Genomic DNA, 20,666 nt, shown 5'->3' with positions numbered 1-20,666 from the left:
CCGACAGATTTAATATTTCATTTCCATTATTATATACTTAATAATGCTGAATCTACAAGCACAAAGTACTACACGGAATGCCACATACTGTCAGACTAACACCTCACAGATAACAAACCATATGGCCACAGCATCTCCTGATCTTTAGTTTCTTAAGATACCTAGATGTAAAGTGTAGACTCAGAGCCCGTGGAGCTTTAATTCTGATAGGCAGTGGTACAGAATTCCTGGTATCTGGCAGGGGTGTGATGGACGACGCTGTTTAAGTAGACTTCCTTCCCTCTTTCTTAGCAGAACTCACGACGCTGGGTGGAGAAGAAAGAACTCAAGCCCGAGAGGAGGTCTCTTTCCCTATCTGTAAAATGGGGAGCTTTGACCCCAAACTTTCCATTCCTGGGATCCTCTGGGTCCATGATACAGGGTTTGTACCTGAGGTGTCCCCAGCCGCTCTATCAGGGGGACCAGGTGAAGTGGGGCGTACTTGGCCTCGAGACGCTTCATCCGGACTTCCAGGCGCTCCCCCTCTGTGGAGGGGGCAAAGGAAAAGAAAGTGAGTGTGTGGTGGGGGTTGGGGGGGGACTTCTCAGAGGACCTGATGCTGTCACTGTGGTCCCAAACCTGGACAGAGCGTGCAGAACTTTCTCTTTGGTTCTAGAGACTGTGACTAGAATTCATCAGGAGGGATTATTTCCTTATGAGCTTGGATCAATAACGGATCCATCTGTCTATTGGAATGGTAAGTTCCCTGCCACTTAGGTTCAAGGCTAGATTTAGTAGCACAGTAAGGCTAGCCTTGAAGGAACGCGGCTTGGCTAGAGGAGGGGACAGGCAGATCTCAGGGGCTTGCTGGCAACTAGTCTCAGCAATACAGTGAGCTCATGCTCAATAACAAACCCGATCTCAAAAAACAGGCAAGGGGATCAGATGAAGATACCCAACCGGAGTGACACTTCCAGTGCCTGAATGATTCCATGGCTGTCCAAACCATTACTTCTTGGACGATTGCAGTCTGAGTTAACGGGGATTAGGCAGCGAGCAGTGTGGGGGATATCTGAGGACCTGAGTTCAAATCTTCGGGAGCATATAAAAACTGCACCAAGTAGTACACCTCTGCAAACCTGGCTCTCATGTGGCAAAGATGGGAGGTGGAGACAGGGGACTTTCTAGACATCTGCAGACCACCTAGCCTGGCATACACAATGGCCAACCACAAAGAGACCCTGTGTCAAACCAAAAGCTGAAGACGTTACTTGGGGGTGTCTCCCGACCACCTCCACACGCATCCCATGGCAAACATGGATCCATACTTAAACCAATATATTTTACGTGAGTATTATTGCAAGTCTAAGAAGGCGGCTGCTGCTGCTGGAGGCTTCTTACCTTTGATGTAGACTCGGGGCAGGATGTTTTGGAAAGGTGCAGCATGGAGCAGGTCACAGACTTCCTCCTGAGACTGCAGAGATGGGGGAGAGGGAGGGAGCATGATTGCCACATTAAATTCGAAATCATTCCTCATGAAAGCCCAAACCATTTTTACCATTTTTATAAGATTTTGCTGAAGGGTTAAGATGAATGAAGGATGGAGGAACCAGATAACGCTGAGGGCTAGCATGCTCTGGTTGGTTAGTGATGAGGTCTATAGGAATAAAGAAGATAGCTAAGATGTGTTGAGGGTGGGGTGGGGAAGATATCTCAGTCGGCAGGGAGCTGGCCTGGAGTTTGAGCCCCAGCACGTGTGTAAAAAGCCAAGTGTAGTAGTTAGTGCGTATAATCCTGGCACTGGCGAGGCAAAGATAGATCACTGGGACTCAGGACCACAGGGTTCTTGGACTGCCTCTAACCCCATCTGGACAGAGTCCTCCCGCCCTGGGCATCTGGAAGAACAGCAACGAGAGGGGAATCCTGAAATCCCTTCTGGAAAATGGTAGATCAGTTCGCATCCCTTCTGTGTCCCCCCCTCCGGCATCCCCGCAGGTGTACTTCTGACTGTCCCTTGAACGTTCATTTCTCTCTCTTTATCTCATCGGCTCCCACCTGCTGCTCCACGCCTCCCAACTCCTTCCTTACTGGCTACTATAACACTATTCCTCCTTCAGGGCCACGATAAAGCATTTTTGTTTTATCTCACTGTCAGTAATTACTTAGGATTAAACGCCTTGGATCCAATAATATCCAAATTATCAATAATCACTTAAGCAGGCAAATGCTTGTTACCCCACATGAATAAATGAAGTCATCTGTCCACATGATAGTTATCTGAGCATGAGAACACTGCCGTCCATCCATCCATTCACCCAACAGATATTTATAAAATGCCAGGCATGGTTCTAGGCTATGCTGATATGATGTTGAACAAGTTAGACTAGATCTTTGCTCTCGTGCCATTTAAATCACTATAAAGACTTGTGAACACAAAGAAAATTTCAGATCGTGATCCCTCACGAGAGGGGCTGAGGAGGAGACGAGGGTCTTGTTCTTTTGCTAGAAGAACCATTACCTTCTACTCCAGTCATGTGGATAAACTGATCTCAGGAGCCACCGGAGAGCTCAGAGAAAGGAAGAGAAGGCGCTAAGCGAAAAACGCAGTGACTCGGTTTATTTTACATGGGGAATTTTGACTCTCTGCAGGAGATGAGGGCATTTCCTTTTCCCACTTTGAAGCCCTCTCTGCCCAAAGCTTGCCAACGAGAGGCCTGGGGGATCTTGGATGTGGGTATCCTGCTTGCATGCCTTCTACTCTGCAGAGCTGTTTGGCCAGGGAGGCTGAGAAGGCAAGAATGCAGTAGCATTCAGAAGGTCCCTGAGGAGGAACTAAACTTCCATTTGCATAACGAGGTGGCTACGCACCTTGTGTGGTAGCTACTTGCTTGCTGTTCATTAGCTGAGATCATTGCCACAGATAGAAACGAACAGTGGGCACAGACAAAGGCCTGTGTGAAGGACAGAACAAGCTTCCATTGTGGAGCCTGGGCGGACGGCTGGCTTCTCTCGCCTCTGATCAGTATCTCAAAGCATCTATCGGGAGCCTACCAGGCTGCTCCTTACTGGACAAGGTCCTTTCCTGGCCTGTGAGGCCCACACTTCAGTGGTCCTTAACACGTGCCCCTGGCTCTGTGTCCACCGTGTGCCCACCACAGAAGCCTCTCTTATCCCTCTACTTAGTTTCCTTTTCAATTCCCCACCCCAGAATACTTCTGTGAGCCCCTTGATCCCAGATTCCCCCATTAAGTATCCTCTAAGAATCATATTCATTCTCCTTTCAGAATTTGAGCTCAGCCTGTTTTATACTCCATGTGACTAATGAATATCTACCTCTCACTGGAATCAAACCTCCCTAGAATAAAGACAATCTTCTTTTATATATCGGACTGCATTTTTTTTCTTCGCTACACCACCAAAAAAGATGAGCACGGTGCTGGTTATATAACAGGTGATCAATAATCACAGAATAAAGCTGAAGGTTCAGAGGCCGGGGATACAGCTTAGGTGACATAAAGTGCTTGTCTAGCATCCTAGTGCTTGGGAGGTGGAGGCAGGAGGAGCCGGAGTCGAAGACCACGCCTAGTCGAAGGCCAATCAGGATTACAGGTCCCCCCTCCCCTTCTCCCCCCCCTTTCTTTAAAGTTAGGTGTGTAGACATGCGAGAAATAGACTCTCTCTTGAGTTTGGGTAAGCCTGGAACTTTCTATTAATGATATAAGTTCTTTTCAGTCTGAACTATGAAATTTATTTATTTATTTATTTATTTATTTATTTATTTATTTATGTGAGTACACTGTAGCTGTCTTCAGACACACCAGAAGGGAGCATTAGATCTCATTACAGATGGTTGTGAGCCACTATGTGGTTGCTGGGAATTGAACTCAGGACCTCTGGAAGACCAGACAGTGCTCTAAACCAGCCCCTGAAATAATTTTAACAAACGCGTCATATAGTACATTTTCAGGAATTATTTTTTGTTTTTGTTTTTACATTTTCTATCTTACACATACTTAAAAAAAGCTGCATGTATATAATTACTATATTTTCTACATTAAGTATATATTACTCTGAAAACTAAACTTAAAGGAAAAAAAAACCTCTGAAGCAACTAATACGTAATTTTAAAATCAAAAGCCTCTGATCTCTCCTGATAGATAGGAGTGGTGTTTACAGAGGTGTGCTGCAAACAGTGTTTGCTTTTGTTTTAGGCCATACTTGGGGCAGATCACAGGTGCAGAAGAAAATATAAATATTATTTTCTTAAAAAAACCCACACTGCTGTGATAACACAAGGTCCAGGTTTCAAGAGAGGGAGACGGTGACACCGGTTGCTGTTTCACAATGGTGGCTGTGCCACTGTTATGAATCATAATATAAACATGTGGTTTTGGCGACCCCTGTAAAAGGGTCTTCTGACACCCCAAGGGGTTGTGGCCCACAGGTCGAGAACCACTGCTCTAGAAGCTTCCCAAGGCCCTCTGGTACATACTGCATTTTTTTTTTCAAAACCAGACAACTGCTCCTGTTTAGTCAGGGCCCACCCTAAGCTGCAGAATGAACTGTCTAACCACAGTCCATGCTTCTGATGCAAAGCTAATCACTGACCCTGCCAACACCGACCAGGGACCATCCTATGTCTGGGACCGGAATGTCACGTGACAGAAGAGGTCAGGGAGGAGAATGCCCAGTACAGAGGTTCAATACCATCCAGGAGATGAAAATATGGTACCACGCAGTGAGCGCTAGGATGGAGGCCGGGCAGAGGGGATTTAAGACTTTTTCATTCACACAGCAATAGGATGCTCCAGGCTCTGCAAGGTGCTGGAGAAGGAGTGCTAGGTGGGGCAGACCCGACATGTGGCTCTTCTAAGTCCAATGGAGGGAACCAGTGGGAGGGGGGAGATTCTGTAAGTGCTTCAGTTGGGGTGTATACAGGGACAGAGCAATCTGTATCCATGCTCCTGTGGCCACTGAAGGTTGGGGTATTTCAAACCAGGAGTGAGTCACAGACTTTAGTCACTGTGCTAGAAGGTTCCTGGAAGAGATGCTCTTGCGTTGTGGTGACAGTGACATGATGACAAGCTGGTGGCTGTCAAGGACAGCAGGATCTGGCCCTGAGCTGACACAGACCTGTAAAGCCATCTTTACCGGCAGACTCAGCCATGTGGTTGGACTTTGTAGTGGAGGGAGGGAAGGCGGGAGGGAAGGAGGGAGGGAGGGAGGGAGGGAGGGAAGGAGGGAGGGAGGGAGGGAGGGAGGGAAGCAGGCCGTGAGAGGGCTGGGGGGGAGGCTAGGGGGTCAGGGCTGAGTCTGAATTTCAGTACCCTGGGAAGTGTCCTGAAGTTTTAAGGTAGAGCACACAACTGAACTATAATTGTTTGTAGATTCTTTTGATGTTCCCTGGAGAAGCTGGCTGTGTCATTTTGTGGCCTAACACTTTACCTACCTACCACCCAAACCAACCAACCACCTTCTCATCTTCCTTTTTTCCTGGTTTATTGAGACAATGTCTCATGCAGTTAAAGCTGGCCTTGAACTCTGAATTCTTCTGCTGCTACTTTCCAGATGCCAGGGGACTGGTGTGTGCTGCTACACCTGGCTCAGGAAAGCCTCCTTTTAGCATGCTCCTGCCTCAGCTCTGCCCTGAAAAGGGGCGCCCCTCGGAGGAGTTAGGCTTAAGTATTTCCTCCTATTGAGCACAATGGGAGAGAATTGGTTTGTTTTTTCCCTAAAAGCCCCCGAAATGGAAGGCAAGTCATCTAGCTGTGACCCGTGGGAAAATGGAGGTCAACAGAATGTTCTCTTGGGACTACCTGTAGGTCCCACATGGTCTCCTTCTAAGCTCGGTGGAATAGCTTCACAGTTCATTACTGAGGTGACACTTCCTGGTAAAGAATCAGACAGCTAGGGCGGAGTTCCGCAGTATTAGCTGAGGTCTGAGTTTTATAAATGAGAGAAGAAACGGCTCTGAGGTACAGGCTGCCAAAGAGACTCTTCCCTGGGGTGGAGGTAGCTGGAAGAAACACAAGTTCGCATAACTTCGCACCTGCGTCTTCCTGCTGCGTGTTAACTAATGTAACATCCATGACCTCTTTTTCTGACGTTTTTGATTCCTGGTTGTTTTTCTTTCCCCTCCTCTAATGCTGCAGGATGGATAGCCTTAGACCTTCCGTGGAAAGTCCCAGAAGGATAGTTTATCACCATGGTAGTGACAGTTCTGAATCATAGGCAAAAAGCCAGGACCCGTTGCTACATAATTACCTTCAACATCCAACACGGAGGTCAGCAAAATTAAGGACTTCTCAACAACGTAGAATATATATAATCAAAGTCTCATTTGATTTAGCTTTTTATAGTCTCATTTTTAGAGCTTTTTTTTTAACCACGATGAATTAAAAAGTCTTTTGTGTGCACGTGTATTCATGTGTGTGTTTGTGCATGTGTGGAGGTCAGAGGTCAAAGGTTGATCTCCACTTTCCAGCTTTAGACACTGGCTCTTCCTGAATGCTGCACACGCCAGGCTGGCCAGCCCTGTGAGCTTCCGGGGGGTCCTCCCGTCTCGCCATTGTAGGACCATCGGGGTTGCCAATGTGTGCTCCTGCATCCAGTCTCTGGGGATCCAAACTCCAGTCTCCATACTCACCCCACGGGCACCTTTTCCTCAGACCCATCTCCCCAGCCCCCCAGGATGAGTTTTCTAAAGCAAGAAACGACTTTACAAAGAGAAATGCTTTGCCACCAGAGCGGGTGCCTCAGTCATTAAGGCAGAGTTGGGAAGGCAGAAAAGGAGTCTGAGACCAGCACTGCATACACAGGAGACCCCTGTCTCAGAAGAGACAGTGTCGGTGTGGCCTCATCTGGGGACTGGAGTGGGACCATTCTGCTCCTGCGGAAGTTGCTCAGGGTGGAGCTGATTCGTAAAACCGCTATCAGTACCATCCGCACGGACCAAGGGTCACACTAAAGTGTATCATTCCTGGGACGCCTAGTGTGAGGGAGGCCTACAGAGCTAACCGGGCCCAGGCCTCTAGGACAGCTATTTATTATCAGCAGAATGAAGTAAAAGTGAAGAGGTGATTGGCATCAGGATCCAAAACTGATTTATTATAAGGAACCCACAGCAAAAGTCTCCAAAGGGCCTGTAGGTTAATCTTGTGAGACTTTCTGCTTTAACGTTTTCTTTTCTACTATTCTTCATTTAAAACTGAGGGGCCGGAAGGATTTCCACCAAATGCCAAAACCCAGCATGTTCGCAATTTGCTGAGTTTTTGAGGCTGAGGACTCAGCTTCTCTTGGCTAAAGGGAATCACAGAGATTCCCTGGGCTTATATTTAACAAGTCCGTGTGAGCCTCACGATGTCAGATTTATGTGGAGAATGGCATCTGACTCTATTAAGCTCTGCTTTTGGGTTGAAAAAAAAAATGCCCATTTTCAGCTGACTTCCTAGAGAGAATCATGAGACCAATCTCAAAGGAGAGCTTTCTTAAGTCACATCTGGCTTTAAGTCTTAAGGCAATAAAAAGACAAATTCCACTATGTATTAGGTGGCTGTCTTTGTCAAGTAGGCTTGAAGAACTGACTTAGCGAATGAGGCTCTGTGCCTCCTGCTACCCCCATCTGGACTCTGGCTTTCTGGTATGAAGGGGGCTCGGGGCCAGACCTAGCCAGCAAGCACAAGCTCTAAACATTCCCTTATATGGACATATATGTTGTTAGTGTGAGTGTTTCCTGAAGGGCCTGTGGAACAGGCCAGAAATCAGGCTTCCCACACCCACTGCGACCCTCTGCAGGGAAAGTATGAGCCGTGGTTTCAGTCCTCATTTGGGTCTCTATTTGTGGATAAAAGTCCACCCGGGACACACCACGTCTGTCCCTGCTGCTGTGCGGGCTTCTGGGTCTCAGCAGCTCTCTGCAGTGCAAACTGAATAAATCTGCATCGCGTTGTGTCTCTTCACCAGGGTACGCTGCACCGTGGATCCTGTTTTCCCCTCTACCCCCACCTCTTCTGACTAATGTTGTAGGTGACACTCAACCTTTATCCTTCCCCATATGCTCGGCTGTCAAGGGAATAATAGAATTATCACCCTGGGCTTCGATTCATGTCTGATCAACAGGGAGAGACCTGTAGCCGAGACCCCGTGGCCTACAACACCAGCATTTATCCTTTTGACAACCTGCGGGGGGGTGAAGTTGTCTTCGTTTGGAACTGACCTGTGTCTCGACACCTTTCTAACTTGCGTTGATCTTTAGGCTTTCCAGCCCTCCAGATAATATACGTTTAAGTGTGCAAACATTTCCTTTTAAGGAAGACATGAATGTTTGCTGCCATGCATGGCAAGGATCAAGTTTGGAAAGTAGACGGTGCAAACCCTCTCCTCTCTCACTGCCGTCTCGACCCCCCCCCCCCCTACATCCAGTCTTCTATGCTTGGCTCAGCAGACTGGTAAGGCTAACGGGACGACCGGCTTTATGGGAGAAAGTCTGGCCAAGAAGCATCTGGAAAAATATCCTCCAGGAAATGAGAGGCAGCTATCTTAATACAACAGTGTGATGTTTTGTTTAGTTTCTGCCTATCTGGGTGTTTCTGACTGGGAATTGACTTCAATAGCCCAATGAGGGAAAGCAGAGAGAGGTGAGTATGGACAGAAACAGGACGCAGAAGGTCAAACGTGGGGCTGGCTCACTCAGCTGCAGAATGCAAAGCCGTCAGCCACCTAGCCTTCTGTGCCGTAACAAGCTCCGTAACTGGCTTAACTAGCTCCTTAACCAGCCTAACTAGCTCCTTAACCAGCCTAACTAGCTCCTTAACCAGTCTAACCAGCTCCATCACCAGCTTAGCCAGCTTGGCTGTGCACGTGTCCTTGTCCCTCAGTGGGTGGCTTCTGCACTCAGAACCACACCTGGCTCTTGGCCCATCTCCTGTGCTAGCCATAACCCTGGGGACATCGGCACCCTTAGAACCATAACGTTTTATCAAAAGGCATCTGTTCAAAAGGTCTGATCACAGAGAGAGACACCGCTAACAGTTCACAAAGATGCGAGGAAATCAAAGCTCCCTAACATGGCTGAGTGAGAATAGAAATTAACCAGTCTGGGAAACTGTCTGGAGATGTCTAGTTTCACCATCTGCAAAACTAAAGCTGCCCTAGATAAGGGACTCTCAATAGGGTCAGGCAATATTTGGAGCCTTGTTGTATCTGAAGAAGACGCTCCTGCCATCTAGTGGACAGAGTCAAGAAATGCCCAGCATCCTGTAAGATACAGAACAGGCCTCCAACAAAGGATTATCTTGTCTCAGGGCCAGCAGGGCAGAGGCTGAGACTCCGGTCTGTGTCTGATTCAGTGAGTTGAGTCTGGATTTTCACCACCTTAGGAATAATGTTCTCAGCAACGGACTGTTGTGACTGTGGCCCACTGCACTACAAAGTCAGAACTAAGCAACAGCTACAGAGGTAGGTGGGGTGCTTGTCACACAGTGTGTGTGTAACATAAAACTGGCTGATGTGTAAGAAAGCACACACAGTGTGAAGAAGAACATGGGGGTCACAGGGTGGTCTTTGGGGAAATAGGGATCACCAAGTCGAGGGAATGACACAAGAAACAAATTCCACTCAACAGCTGTTAAGAGCCTGCTACAACCAGTCATCACCAGATACTTGGTAAACAATCAAGTTGGGTGTGATGCTGTATACCTTGATCTCAGCAAATAGGAGGCTGAGACCTGAGATGGCGTCAACAGTCACCATAGCATTTACCCTGCACCTAGAAGGAAGACATCATTTCAATATAAAACCAAACAGAATTGGATTTCTATCTTCCTATAAATGCAGTGTGAATTCCAGATAATGTACTCAGTGGTTTGTTTCACCTTGAGCAGCCAAATCAACTACAAATGGGGGGGGGGAGATGAACTTATCAGCCTTAGAAACAACTCTTCCACAAAAGCTCGACACACTCTATCTACTATGCACAGAGCCATAATATGTAAACAACACCTACAAACCAATGGGGAAACCTGAGTAAAAAGTACACAAAACTCCTAACAGGATTTTACCTAAGAGGGATTCCAAATGGCCAACCACATACAGCAAGGGCCTGGTGTCCTTAGAACCATCAAAACCACAGTGAGATGCTGGGACACACCCCAAAATGGCTGTGATTAAATACAAAAATCCTACCTAAGAGCACAGTCCTGTCAACAGACACCTTCAATATTCACCACATCTAATTCGTAAGAGTACCCAATGGTCAACAGCCCCAAATGCACACACTGCTAGTGACAAAATGCCCATGTAAGTGAAGGAAGAAATGGTTTCTTTTGGCCCATGGTTTCTGTGTTCATTATTGCAGGGAAGGTATGTGACAAGGCAGAGAAGCCTGCATCACGACATCCAGAAAGCAGAGAGAGAACTCACTTGTACTTCTGGGCTTTTTCGTGTACTCTTTAAAAGCTTTTCTTTATTGTGTATAGGTGTTTGCCTGCATATATGTATATGTGTATGTACTGCATGCTTGCAGTACCATCAGAGGCCAGAAGAGGGTGCCAGATACCTCGAAACTAGAGTTACAGATGATGCATGTAGGTGATAGGTGATTGATTATTGTGCCATTTCTCCAACTCCATACCCCACTCCCATTTTTTTCCACTCACATTCCCAGCCCATTTATATTCAGGATGAGTCATTTCCTGTCATCCCTCTAGTTAAGTCTTTTAGAAATGCCCTTCACAGACACAACTGGAGGGGGTGTCTGACTTGGCTCTTGGGTGCTTCTAGACACAATCAGACTGCAAGTGAAGAGTAGCCATTAGCATCTAGTCGCTGTAAAACAGACTAGTTAACTCACGTACTAACACAATGAGAACGGTATATAATATAATATAATATAATATAATATAATATAATATAATATAATATAATATAATATAATATAAGCTGCACAGAAAGCATCAGACAATAGACATCAGACAGCAAAGGGGAAATATATGCCTGCCATAATTCCATTTAGATGACGAGAAAACTAAACTCTGGGCGCAGAAGTTGGACCCACGGCTGCTTTGAAGGTACGTAAGGTGGCACAGAGAACTGCCTACACCATGGTGACTGCTCTGCTTCTAGACTTGGGGGAGACATGGGCTTGGTGCTTATAAGGGTATTCAATTAAGATTTACACACGTGACTGCACAAGTTCCTTAATTACCCCATACAACCCCACAAAAGAGGAAAAAATCCAGGTACATGATCTTTTATACTCCTACCTCAGCCTCAATTTTGAGACCCCTACCACATAACTTAACGAAGAAAAGACATTTATCATTTCAAGTGCACATTCGTTATACCTTGACATTAAAGCTGAGTTACTGCCGTCACCTGGGAAAGGCGGGTCACAGATAATAAAAGAAGCTTTCTTTAGCTTATTTATCAATACGGCAGCCATGACAAGTCAAAGCTGAAAACCTATTAGAAGGCAGAAAGTCTGGCAAAAAAAAAAAAAAGTGGCAACAGGATTCTCCCATGACCTCCCGCAGTTATTGATCATTATCATTTTAAACCATTTCCAGGTCAATGCTAACATGCCAATACGATTTCCAAGTATTAAGCTAGTCTTGGTGTGGCTAAATGCCCTGTTGACCTCCAGTTCGTGACTGTTTCCTGGAATCTAGGGACAACTGACTGCGGATCACTAGGCCTGATTTGTTCCTGTTTATTCCTTAGCGGATTATTCTGCAGGTTGTTTGTTTTACACACGTAACCCCACGTTGCATTTATAAACTTGCATATTTTTCATTCTACACTCTGCCTTGTACTCAAGGTGAAAAACTACCGTCTGACCTTTTTCTTGTGAAGGGGCCAGTCTCAGAAGGACGGATGGTCCGGAAACCCTTTAGCCTTCCCCTCCCTCTGTCTTCCTTCCTCCCCCCATACCCTCCACACCCACACTAACTCCTTCCCCTCCTCTCCTTTGTTCCGCTCCCTCCTTTTCCTTCCTTTTCCTGTCTCCTCCCATCCTTTCTCTCTTTGCCTTTTCAATAGGAACAGCTGATGCACCGCGTATATATTTAATGTCCACTCTGTAAACTCAAAAGGCTCTGGAAACCCCATGCCCTGTGGTCAACCCAGCAACCACAGAACAGTTGGAGATCTCTCCCTTTGTCAGAGTAGAAGCGCCCTCTGCCTTGGGGAACGTGATTTCTGTCTGTGTCACCCCACTCTGCCCAGCTGTCCAGCACACATGTTTCTGACACTTTCTGTTTTAGTCTGTCTCTGCTGCTGGCATGTTTTCCACACTACTGTGTGTGTGCTCTTGGGCAGGGTGGCGTCAGCTAGGAAATTATAGATGCTGACTGCCCTTTGGCCCTTAGCGATGGATCTGGGAAAGATATTTCCTCTGGAGTTAGCCCGCAGTGATAGCATCATCTCCTGTCTGAAGTGAGGCCCTCACAGCTTCTGAAAGCAGAGGTGGGGGGGGGGGCTCACATGTCTGCTCTCCCCACTTCTACCTTCTCCTTGTGCTCTTGAGGCCTTGATCAATTTTTGCCACTTCTCCTTATGACTTCTGAAGGCTACGTTGCTATAGCAACCCAGGCCCACTGATCCGTGTTAAAGACCCTGTTATCAGGAAGAGGAGCCATTAGCTGTCTCCAGAGTCCATTTATGAGCGAATACAATTACTTCCCACAGAGGATGCACGGCAGTGCCGTTTTTAGAGCCTCTGGGGCGGCGAGGGTCTGAGAGCAGCTGGCCCAAGTGCCTCAAATTAGGGTAAGGATGGACATGGCATGCCCAGGTTCACCTGGGGTGACACAGACCAGTGAATGATCCTCTCCGCTCTAACTCTGCGGCCCTCACAATGACTGTTTCCTTCTTTTCCCCTTTGCCTCTGTGGGGTCTCTCACCACCCCACGCCTCTCTCTTCCGTGGACCCAGGCTGACAACAGCCATGTCCTTCTGCTTCACTCTGTCCAGTCGCTGCTTTCTCCCTGTGGCCAACAATACCTTTGAGAAAGTCAGATCCCCCCGCCCTCCTGCTCACAAGCCCCCCACAGCGTCTGCCAGTTGTCTTGTGGCCAGAGGTTGCCTGCAACTTGCCCATCTCTTGCCCACGGCTCCTGCTTGGCCTTTCTATGCCTGTTCACCCTGGATGCTCTCTGCTCCTTCTAGACAGCGAGTTCTAGCATCCAAACCGGCACATCCTCTCTACAGTTCCCCACCACCCCTGCTCACACGCTCACAGCGTCCCCATATGCATCATCGTATGTTGCCACATTGTGAGATCTTTGCTTATGTTGTCCCCCTTTCAGAGAGATGCCTGACTCCTGTCTGTGGCTGCTACCTAACCCCCGGGGCAGTCAAACAGTCAGAGAGTCAGCTCTGAGGAACCTACGCTTTGTGTGAGTGTAGGAGATGCCCAGAGTGTGTGCCAGTGGACCTGAAGAGCTAGGTATCCTCAAGGTGGCACCAGTCAGTCACTGGGTCCATCGCATGTGGGGAAACGTGGGAACGGCTGTGGAGGGCCTCTGGGTAAGCCTCATGCGGAGACTAAGGCCAGGGATGCAGATGACCCACCGGGCTGGTCCCAGGCTTCCTGAGAGATGTCCACACAGGCAAGTAGGTACCTTTCAGCCTTTATGATGCTACTCATGCCCATCAGCACACCAAGGCACGCCCCGAGAAAGCACGCCCCGAGAAAGCATGCCCCGAGCTCCCTCAGTAGCCGAAGTGCCTGTCACACACTTAGCACCCTCGCTCTCCCAGCCTCCTCCCCGCCCCAATCTCCCTCAGCTTTCCTCCCCACAGCTACTTATTCCCCTTCCGATCCTGCTAATTTTCAGCCATGTTCTTCTCAGTCTGCCTCTTTTGTTCTTCCTCTTCCTGTCTCCATCTTCCCCCTCTCTTCTCTCCCACACCCCTCCCCTCTCTATGTCGCCCACCCAGCTCTGCTCCTGATTCTCTCTCAGCCATGTCCAGTCTGCTGGGCACGCTCTGTCTGCTTCCCTATGTCTGTCTGTCTGTCTGTGCTCCAGACTCTTCCAGATGCCTCTGGCTGTTCTCTCTCTCATATCTACAATAAAACCCTTCCCCTGAGCCCACCCAGGAGTGTTTGTGTCATTTTATATATGCCACTGGCTATTTTTATTTTTGCACGCCCTGGTCCTATGCTTGTCCCCGCACAGCACTACAGACATCATCACTATCGTTTCCATGGCAACCAGGCAGCTACCTTGGGGGCCCCACACCCTCAAAGTATTTTCAGCTAAAACTTTATGGTACAACTGAGCATGCCCACAGGCATTTCTGTCCATCACATTCATTTTTTAAAAATATCCTTTCTAGGGACAAGAGAAAGGCTCAGCAGGTAAGCCTACTGGCTGCTCCTGCAGAGAGCTCTCAGTACGGTTTCAGGGGACGTGATGCCCCCTTCTGGCCAAAGAAGGTACTGCACACATATGGTGCACACACATACATGCAGGCAAAATACTCATTTTTAAAAAAACAATACTTCTATATATCTTTTAAAATTATGACCTTAAACATGCCCAGGAATAGTCCTTAACTGGGCATGCTCCTAAATATGTGGCTTTCTGAATAATATGTCTAAGCTCCTTGGATAAAGTCTCCGTGCTTTCTTTGTGGAGAAATAGGCCTTTGCTCCCCTTGCCTGCTGTAGCTAGCAAGCTCTTGCCGCTCTTGGCTGTGACTATTCAGCTTCTGCATTCAGCAAGATCCAAACCTGCTGCATCCTCCCCAAGCGCATACCAGATGCAGGCAGCAGCTGGAGACTGTGACTCCTCCTCCCACACCGTGCTGGTTGGCGGTGTGTGAGGCCTGGCCGCCTGCCCTGAGGACTAGGTCTGACCCGTGAGGGGTGTGCCCAGCGCTGGAGCCCAGGTCTGAGTGTCCCCAGAACCTCTGTCCCCTCTGGACTTCCGACCTTCAGGAATGAAACCGTACTTATCGGGGCTGAAGCCTTGGCTTCTGGGTTTATGCTGGGGTCCCTCCCCTCCATCTTGGGCACACCATGGATTCTGTGGGTTTGGGACTTACCAGAGCTTGCTCTATGAGGAGGCAGAACAGGATGGCGTTGCCCACCTCTCTGAGGCTCTGGAACACGTCTGTTTTGAGTTCTGCATACTCGATGATGTCCTTCAGTTGGTGGTGGAAGAACTCCAGGATCCCTGACGGCCACAGCAGGGAGGGCAGCAGGACATGGACACCGGTCAGCTAGGCTGTGACAACTGAGCCCTAGACTTAGCCTCGGCAAGCCAAGCCAGCTTGAGGGAGGACTCCATGCAAGGGTCAATACTACACGAAGCTCAGGAGGCTCACACAAATGATTGGGAGCAAAATAAAACACACCCATCATCCCAAATGGATCAGCTGTGGCCCATCTGTCCCTTAAAGGGACCTGATTTTATTAATGGGAAGATTATTTTTATAGGTATTATTTATGGAGTTAGGTATTCTACCTATAATATCTCATTTATTATCCATCATACTATCAACCAGGCATTATCATCATTTTTTCAGATGAGGTTCAGAGTGGGTAAGTAACACCCCATAGTCACACAGCCAGGAAGCAGAACAGCTAGTCTTAGACCCCAGAGCCTCTAGCTTCATCCTCTTCCTGTTCGAGATCAAACAAGTGGAAAATTATGTCTTAACTTTTGGAGACAAAAAAATATGAGACACCAGATTTATAGATTCTATCTGTTCTCATATTGAGTGGTTAAAACGAATTCCCATGTCTAGCCTCAGTTTACCTATACCGTCCTAGGGTACCCGCCTCTTCTAGACAGGAAAACAGGAGACCTGCTAGAGGTGCTGAAGACCAAACATGTAATGTGTTCCTTTCACTGTTTAAACCAGTGGCTTTCAACCTTCCCAATGCCGAGACCCTTTAATACAGTTCTTTGTGTTGTGATGACTCCCCAATCATACATTGTGCTTGTTGCTACTTCGTAACTGTAATTATCCTACTCTTATGAATTGGAATGTGTTTTACAATGGGTTTAGGGGACTCCTGTGAAAAGGTCATTTGACTCACAAAAGGTCGTGACCCACAGGGCGTGAACCACTGGTTTAAATGCTTTTACACTTGCAGTGTAACTCCAGCTGGCCAGCGGGCATCCTCAGAGGACCACTAGCTATTCCTGACACTGAACAATACTACTGCCCCAAGGGCTTAAAGGCTAATCAGCCAGAGGCAGGCACAGCCAAAGATGTCAGCTACCTGGAAATTTAGAGACTAGAATCTGGAGGAGGTTGGGCCCCGCCCTACCTCAGGCGAGGATTCCTTTCCGTTCGTTCACCTACCTGGGGAGCCATACTCGTGCCGAGGCAAACGGCAGATTTTAGGCATCACCTCTATGAGCGTCTTCACGTACTGCAGAATGGTGCCTTGGAGCTGCAAGGTAAGAGTACAGACGAATGAGCTGGTGTGGGCTAGCCCACGGCCACGGCCACGGCCACGGCCACGGCCACTCAGTAGACCTCTGGCCTGAATGTAGGGCACAGTGGGGTACCAGGTTACTGCTGAGACTTGTGGGCAGAGTATTTAAAAGAGGGCGAATATTCCGTTTGTCTTTATAGAAAAAAAGAGTAGACTTCATGATGGGTGTGGGACAGGATTTTTTTCAGGGTTGGGGATGCTGATGATACGAGACTAAATGTAATGTAGGCAAGGAACTGTGGAGATAAATGTATGTAATCTAATTTAGGCATGGAAGAAAAATCACAGCACATTCCTCCTTCTCGTTCCCAAGTCAGGACATCTTTAATCTATTACAGCATCTTCCGGCTTCACTCTGAACTTGGCATGTCAGTCCTTAACGATCTATAGCCTCTCAGTGAGTGAGTTTGGTTTATTCTGTATATGGTTGGTTATAAATTACTTCTCTCCAGGAGCTCAGATTTCCAGAGAAATCTTGTTTCCAAGTTTAGGCCCTGCTACAGAGGCACTGCAGAAAATGAAAGGAAGGTTCAGATGGCCACACTTAGGGTGCACACAGAACACTGGTAAAGGGATACAGAACGCCCTGAGAGCCAATGTAACACTGGTTACAGTGGTCAACAAGATACCCCATGGGCACTATGTATGGTGATTGACTAGAGATGTTACCATGCTCATGAAAAAAAAAGGTTGTCTGTTTGTTTTAAAGGGTCTCATGTAGTCTAAGATGGCCTTGAACTTACTTTGTAGCTGAGGATGATCTGGAACACATATCCCTCCCGGATGCAGGGATTACAAGTTGGTATCACCATAGCAAACAGCTCTATGGGGATACCAGGGATGGATTGAACTGAATGAGCTACATACCCAGCCTACCATCCTCCATCAGGAGAGCATAGCTGGGCAGAATGAGTAGTGATCTGGCTTTGAATGTCAAAGCCAGGATTTCTCTCAGTTCAGTCGGCAAAAACAAGGGCTAAGTTCTGCGCCACAGACGGGGAGACAAAGGCACAGATCAAGGCACGGCTAAGGGGGGATAGAGAGCCGAGGAACGGTTCAGTGGCCAAGAGCACTTGTTACTTTCGCCAAAGCATCCACATCAGGTGACTCACAGATGCTAGGAACTCTGGTTCTGGGGGAAATGCAGCAGCCTCTTCTGGTGTCTGTGGGTACTGTATATGCGTGATACACATATAGGCATATATATGAATAAAAATGAAAGCTATATAAAAGGAGGTATAAAGAAATACGCCAGAAGATAGGTGGGATACACCGAGAAGTAAGGACCAAGGACTCCCAGGGGTGACCTCAATTGGTAGAGCTGGTGCAGCTGAGGTTTGGTTTCCAGCTCAGAAAAGCCAATCCTATGCCCAACTATTGAACATCCGTGGCTTGTTGGCAGCACCTAAGTCTTCCCTTACCAAGCTCTTGACGATCTTCAGCAGTTCCTCCATGACCACGGCGATGCCCTGGTAGCCCAACAGTCTGCAGATGGTCTTGAAGTGAGGGGGCCCCACAAAGTTCCGGTAGGAGCTGTAGATGTGGCTGTAGGCAATGTTGAGAGGCTGGGAACAGAGGTTGACACAGCGTAAGTGAGAGAAGCCCTCGTGGAGGCTCGAGGGGAGTCCTGCAGGTACTTTGCTGCCACCAGGGCTCCCTCTCTGAGACCTCTTAAACTTCGCAGGGAGGTGCAGCCAGTGACTAGAGACAGAGCAAACATCAGTAGTTTGCTGGAGAAGCTTCTGCCCAGTGGAGGAAGGGTAAGGGGTCCCAGGTAAATACGAAGAATACAAGGAATCCTGCCACCTCTGTCCAAAGACAAACGGATGCTTCTCTAAATCAAGCCATGGTCTGGGATAAAGTGGCTTGCCTTTCTCCCAGAGGTGATTTGGAATCTAGAGGTTGGATATGAGATCGATATAAAGACTGGACAGCCAGACTGACCACCGCCTTTTCTGCACGTGGCCATTTCCATATATGAGCGGAGGAGCTTTGGTGATGGCTAGCCCTGAAAGTCAGGAGATTCGTGTCTGGGAACCCAGCACCATCAGCAGGTGTTTTGAACCGTGCTTTCCCAGTTTGTGAGTGATGGGTATTGGGTTACATCGCTAGTGTCAAATCTCTAAGAGCAGCACTCTATCACAGATGCCACAGGTGCTCCTACACAGAATACACACAGCAGAGTCGCTAGGCTGGGGGCTCGTGGGGGACCCAGAGCTCTGGCCTTGGATCACCACCACCCTACAGACCCTGGCTGAATCAGAGTTTAAGAGACCTTTCCGAGCTGGGTGTGGTGTAATCCTATTAACTTAGGTAGTTGAGGCTGGAGGATTGTAAATTCAAGACCAGCTTGGGCTACCTAGTGAAATCCTGTTTGCCTGGCACGAACGGGGCTCTGGGTTCTATCCCGGCACGCTCGGTGAAGACAGAGGTGATACCCGTCTGCCTGAGAATGCGTGGCCAAGACATCAGGTCCTAGGCTGGTGCTTCTGAAAGATTGCTACGTGGCAAGACTCATGCCTTGCTCTGCGGGGCTTCCTTGTGCATTTTTATCCAATTCATACAACAAAAGAATGCGACTTGTAACTGTCTAAGCCCCATTGCACAGATGAGGCAACTGAGGCTCTGGGTAGTCAGCTGCTTGCTCGAGGTCACACAGCCCCTGCGTGGTTAAGCTCAGACAGACCTGAGGCAGGGATGGCTGACTCTGACATCTCTCCCTCTGATTTAGGAGCTGAAATCATCTTCCTGTGATATTCAATTTCTTTGCTACGGTTTCACCTTATTTCTTGGTATGCTTTTCTTACCCATTACTAAAATCTTGTGCATAGCATGCCAACAGGAAGGCTGCATCCAATACACTATTGGCTGATGTTCTCGGTTAGTTGGTTAGTTAGACAGTCTACATGAGTTAAATGGAAACCATTGTAACGCATGTGGAGGCATGCAAGAGGCATCCGCTCCCTCCTGAGTCATCGGGGAAGATTTAGTTAGGTTCAGCCTGCGCTCTGAGTCTGTGCTTTGTTATACATGAATAATCCTAACCTGCACAAAGCGGGCATCGTGGCTCTCAGATTCTTCCACATTCAGGAGATGTGGAGCTGGGGAACACAGAGAGTTTTCTCATCTGTAACTTGGACACATGCTAAACTGGAACACCCACCGAGTATACCTCATGCCTGCACACAGAGTCATGAAGCAAGAACAGCGTTCTGCACGGAGGATCTGGATCTACTGCAGTAAATTGCCTAAACCTAGGAAAGGGCATGTAGCCTCTGCCATTTCTAAATGTGCGGAGTGGTTTATGTAGGGAGGGAAATCTCTGCATATGATGTCCACTGAGATCCACATGGACTTCTGAAAGTCTGTGGACTGCGACTGTATAAACCCTGAGTCAGGTCATGTGCTTCTGTAACAGGCATCATTATCCAGCAAGCATGAGGAGGGCGCTGTGAACCAGATCAGGAGGTGTGATCTGGTTCAGGCCCCATCACCCGAGCCTTATTCTGCATTCTCCGGGCCCCTTCAGAGTGGAGGAGCGCAGTGGCAGAACAGGCTTGACTGGAAAGGGCGGGGACCTTTCAAGGGAGATGGGGAAGCACCACATCTTGCCTGGGTGGCTTGATTAAGTTGTTAAGACTCCATGGGAAACCACGACCTGTGCAAGGATGGATCTGCTGCTGTGTCCTTCTCCAATTTCCACACTGAACTCCTAACCCCCAAGCGTGATGGCAGGAAGAGCTGGGGACTTTGGGTGGGTAGAGTCCTGGTCAATGGGACTTAGTGTCTCTATAAGAAAAGTCAGGTGAGCTTGCTCTCTCTCTCCCTGCCGTACTACAGGATGTCCATTTGCAGAGCAGACCTTGATCTGCCGGCATTCTATTCTATGATCTTGAACTTGATCTTGATCCAGCCTCAAGGGTCATAAGCAATAAGTACTTGGTATTTCAGTTCCCCAGTCTATGGTCTTCTTGTTATTTTAGCCCAAGCAAAGCCAAGGTCATTTTACTATATATAGTTATATCCCTATATGAAAGTAACAAACCCCCACTTTTTATACCATAGCCCAATTTACTTACTTTTCAAAGATTAAAATGCAGAATGATGCTTTGAATTTTCTCCTGTAGTTTTAGGATACCAGAGAACACTGGAGGACAAAGCTTTGGCATGTCCGTGGTGGCCAGGGAGACACGTGACAGAGTTCTCGCCTCATCCCAAGAGTCTCCTCACTCAC

The 20,666-nt window shown here is 47.9% G+C and overlaps 1 protein-coding gene across 2 annotated transcripts in view; it reads right to left on the bottom strand.

The window, feature by feature from the left end:
- The window catches only part of Cyfip2 (cytoplasmic FMR1 interacting protein 2), a 119,311-nt gene that overhangs the window by 12,209 nt on the left and 86,436 nt on the right, over positions 1–20,666 (bottom strand). For both annotated transcript variants that reach the window (XM_052195804.1, XM_052195805.1), the window contains exons 24-28: positions 17,854–17,997; positions 16,297–16,387; positions 15,028–15,158; positions 1,381–1,453; positions 430–524 (exon numbers count right to left, since the gene is read on the bottom strand). In XM_052195804.1, the coding sequence (XP_052051764.1) occupies positions 430–524; positions 1,381–1,453; positions 15,028–15,158; positions 16,297–16,387; positions 17,854–17,997 (534 nt within the window). The remainder of the gene's footprint in view (positions 1–429; positions 525–1,380; positions 1,454–15,027; positions 15,159–16,296; positions 16,388–17,853; positions 17,998–20,666) is intronic.

This window comes from Apodemus sylvaticus, chromosome 10 (assembly GCF_947179515.1).
Source record: "Apodemus sylvaticus chromosome 10, mApoSyl1.1, whole genome shotgun sequence".
Taxonomy (NCBI): Eukaryota; Metazoa; Chordata; class Mammalia; order Rodentia; family Muridae; genus Apodemus; species Apodemus sylvaticus.
This window is presented reverse-complemented; position numbering and strand designations above follow the sequence as displayed.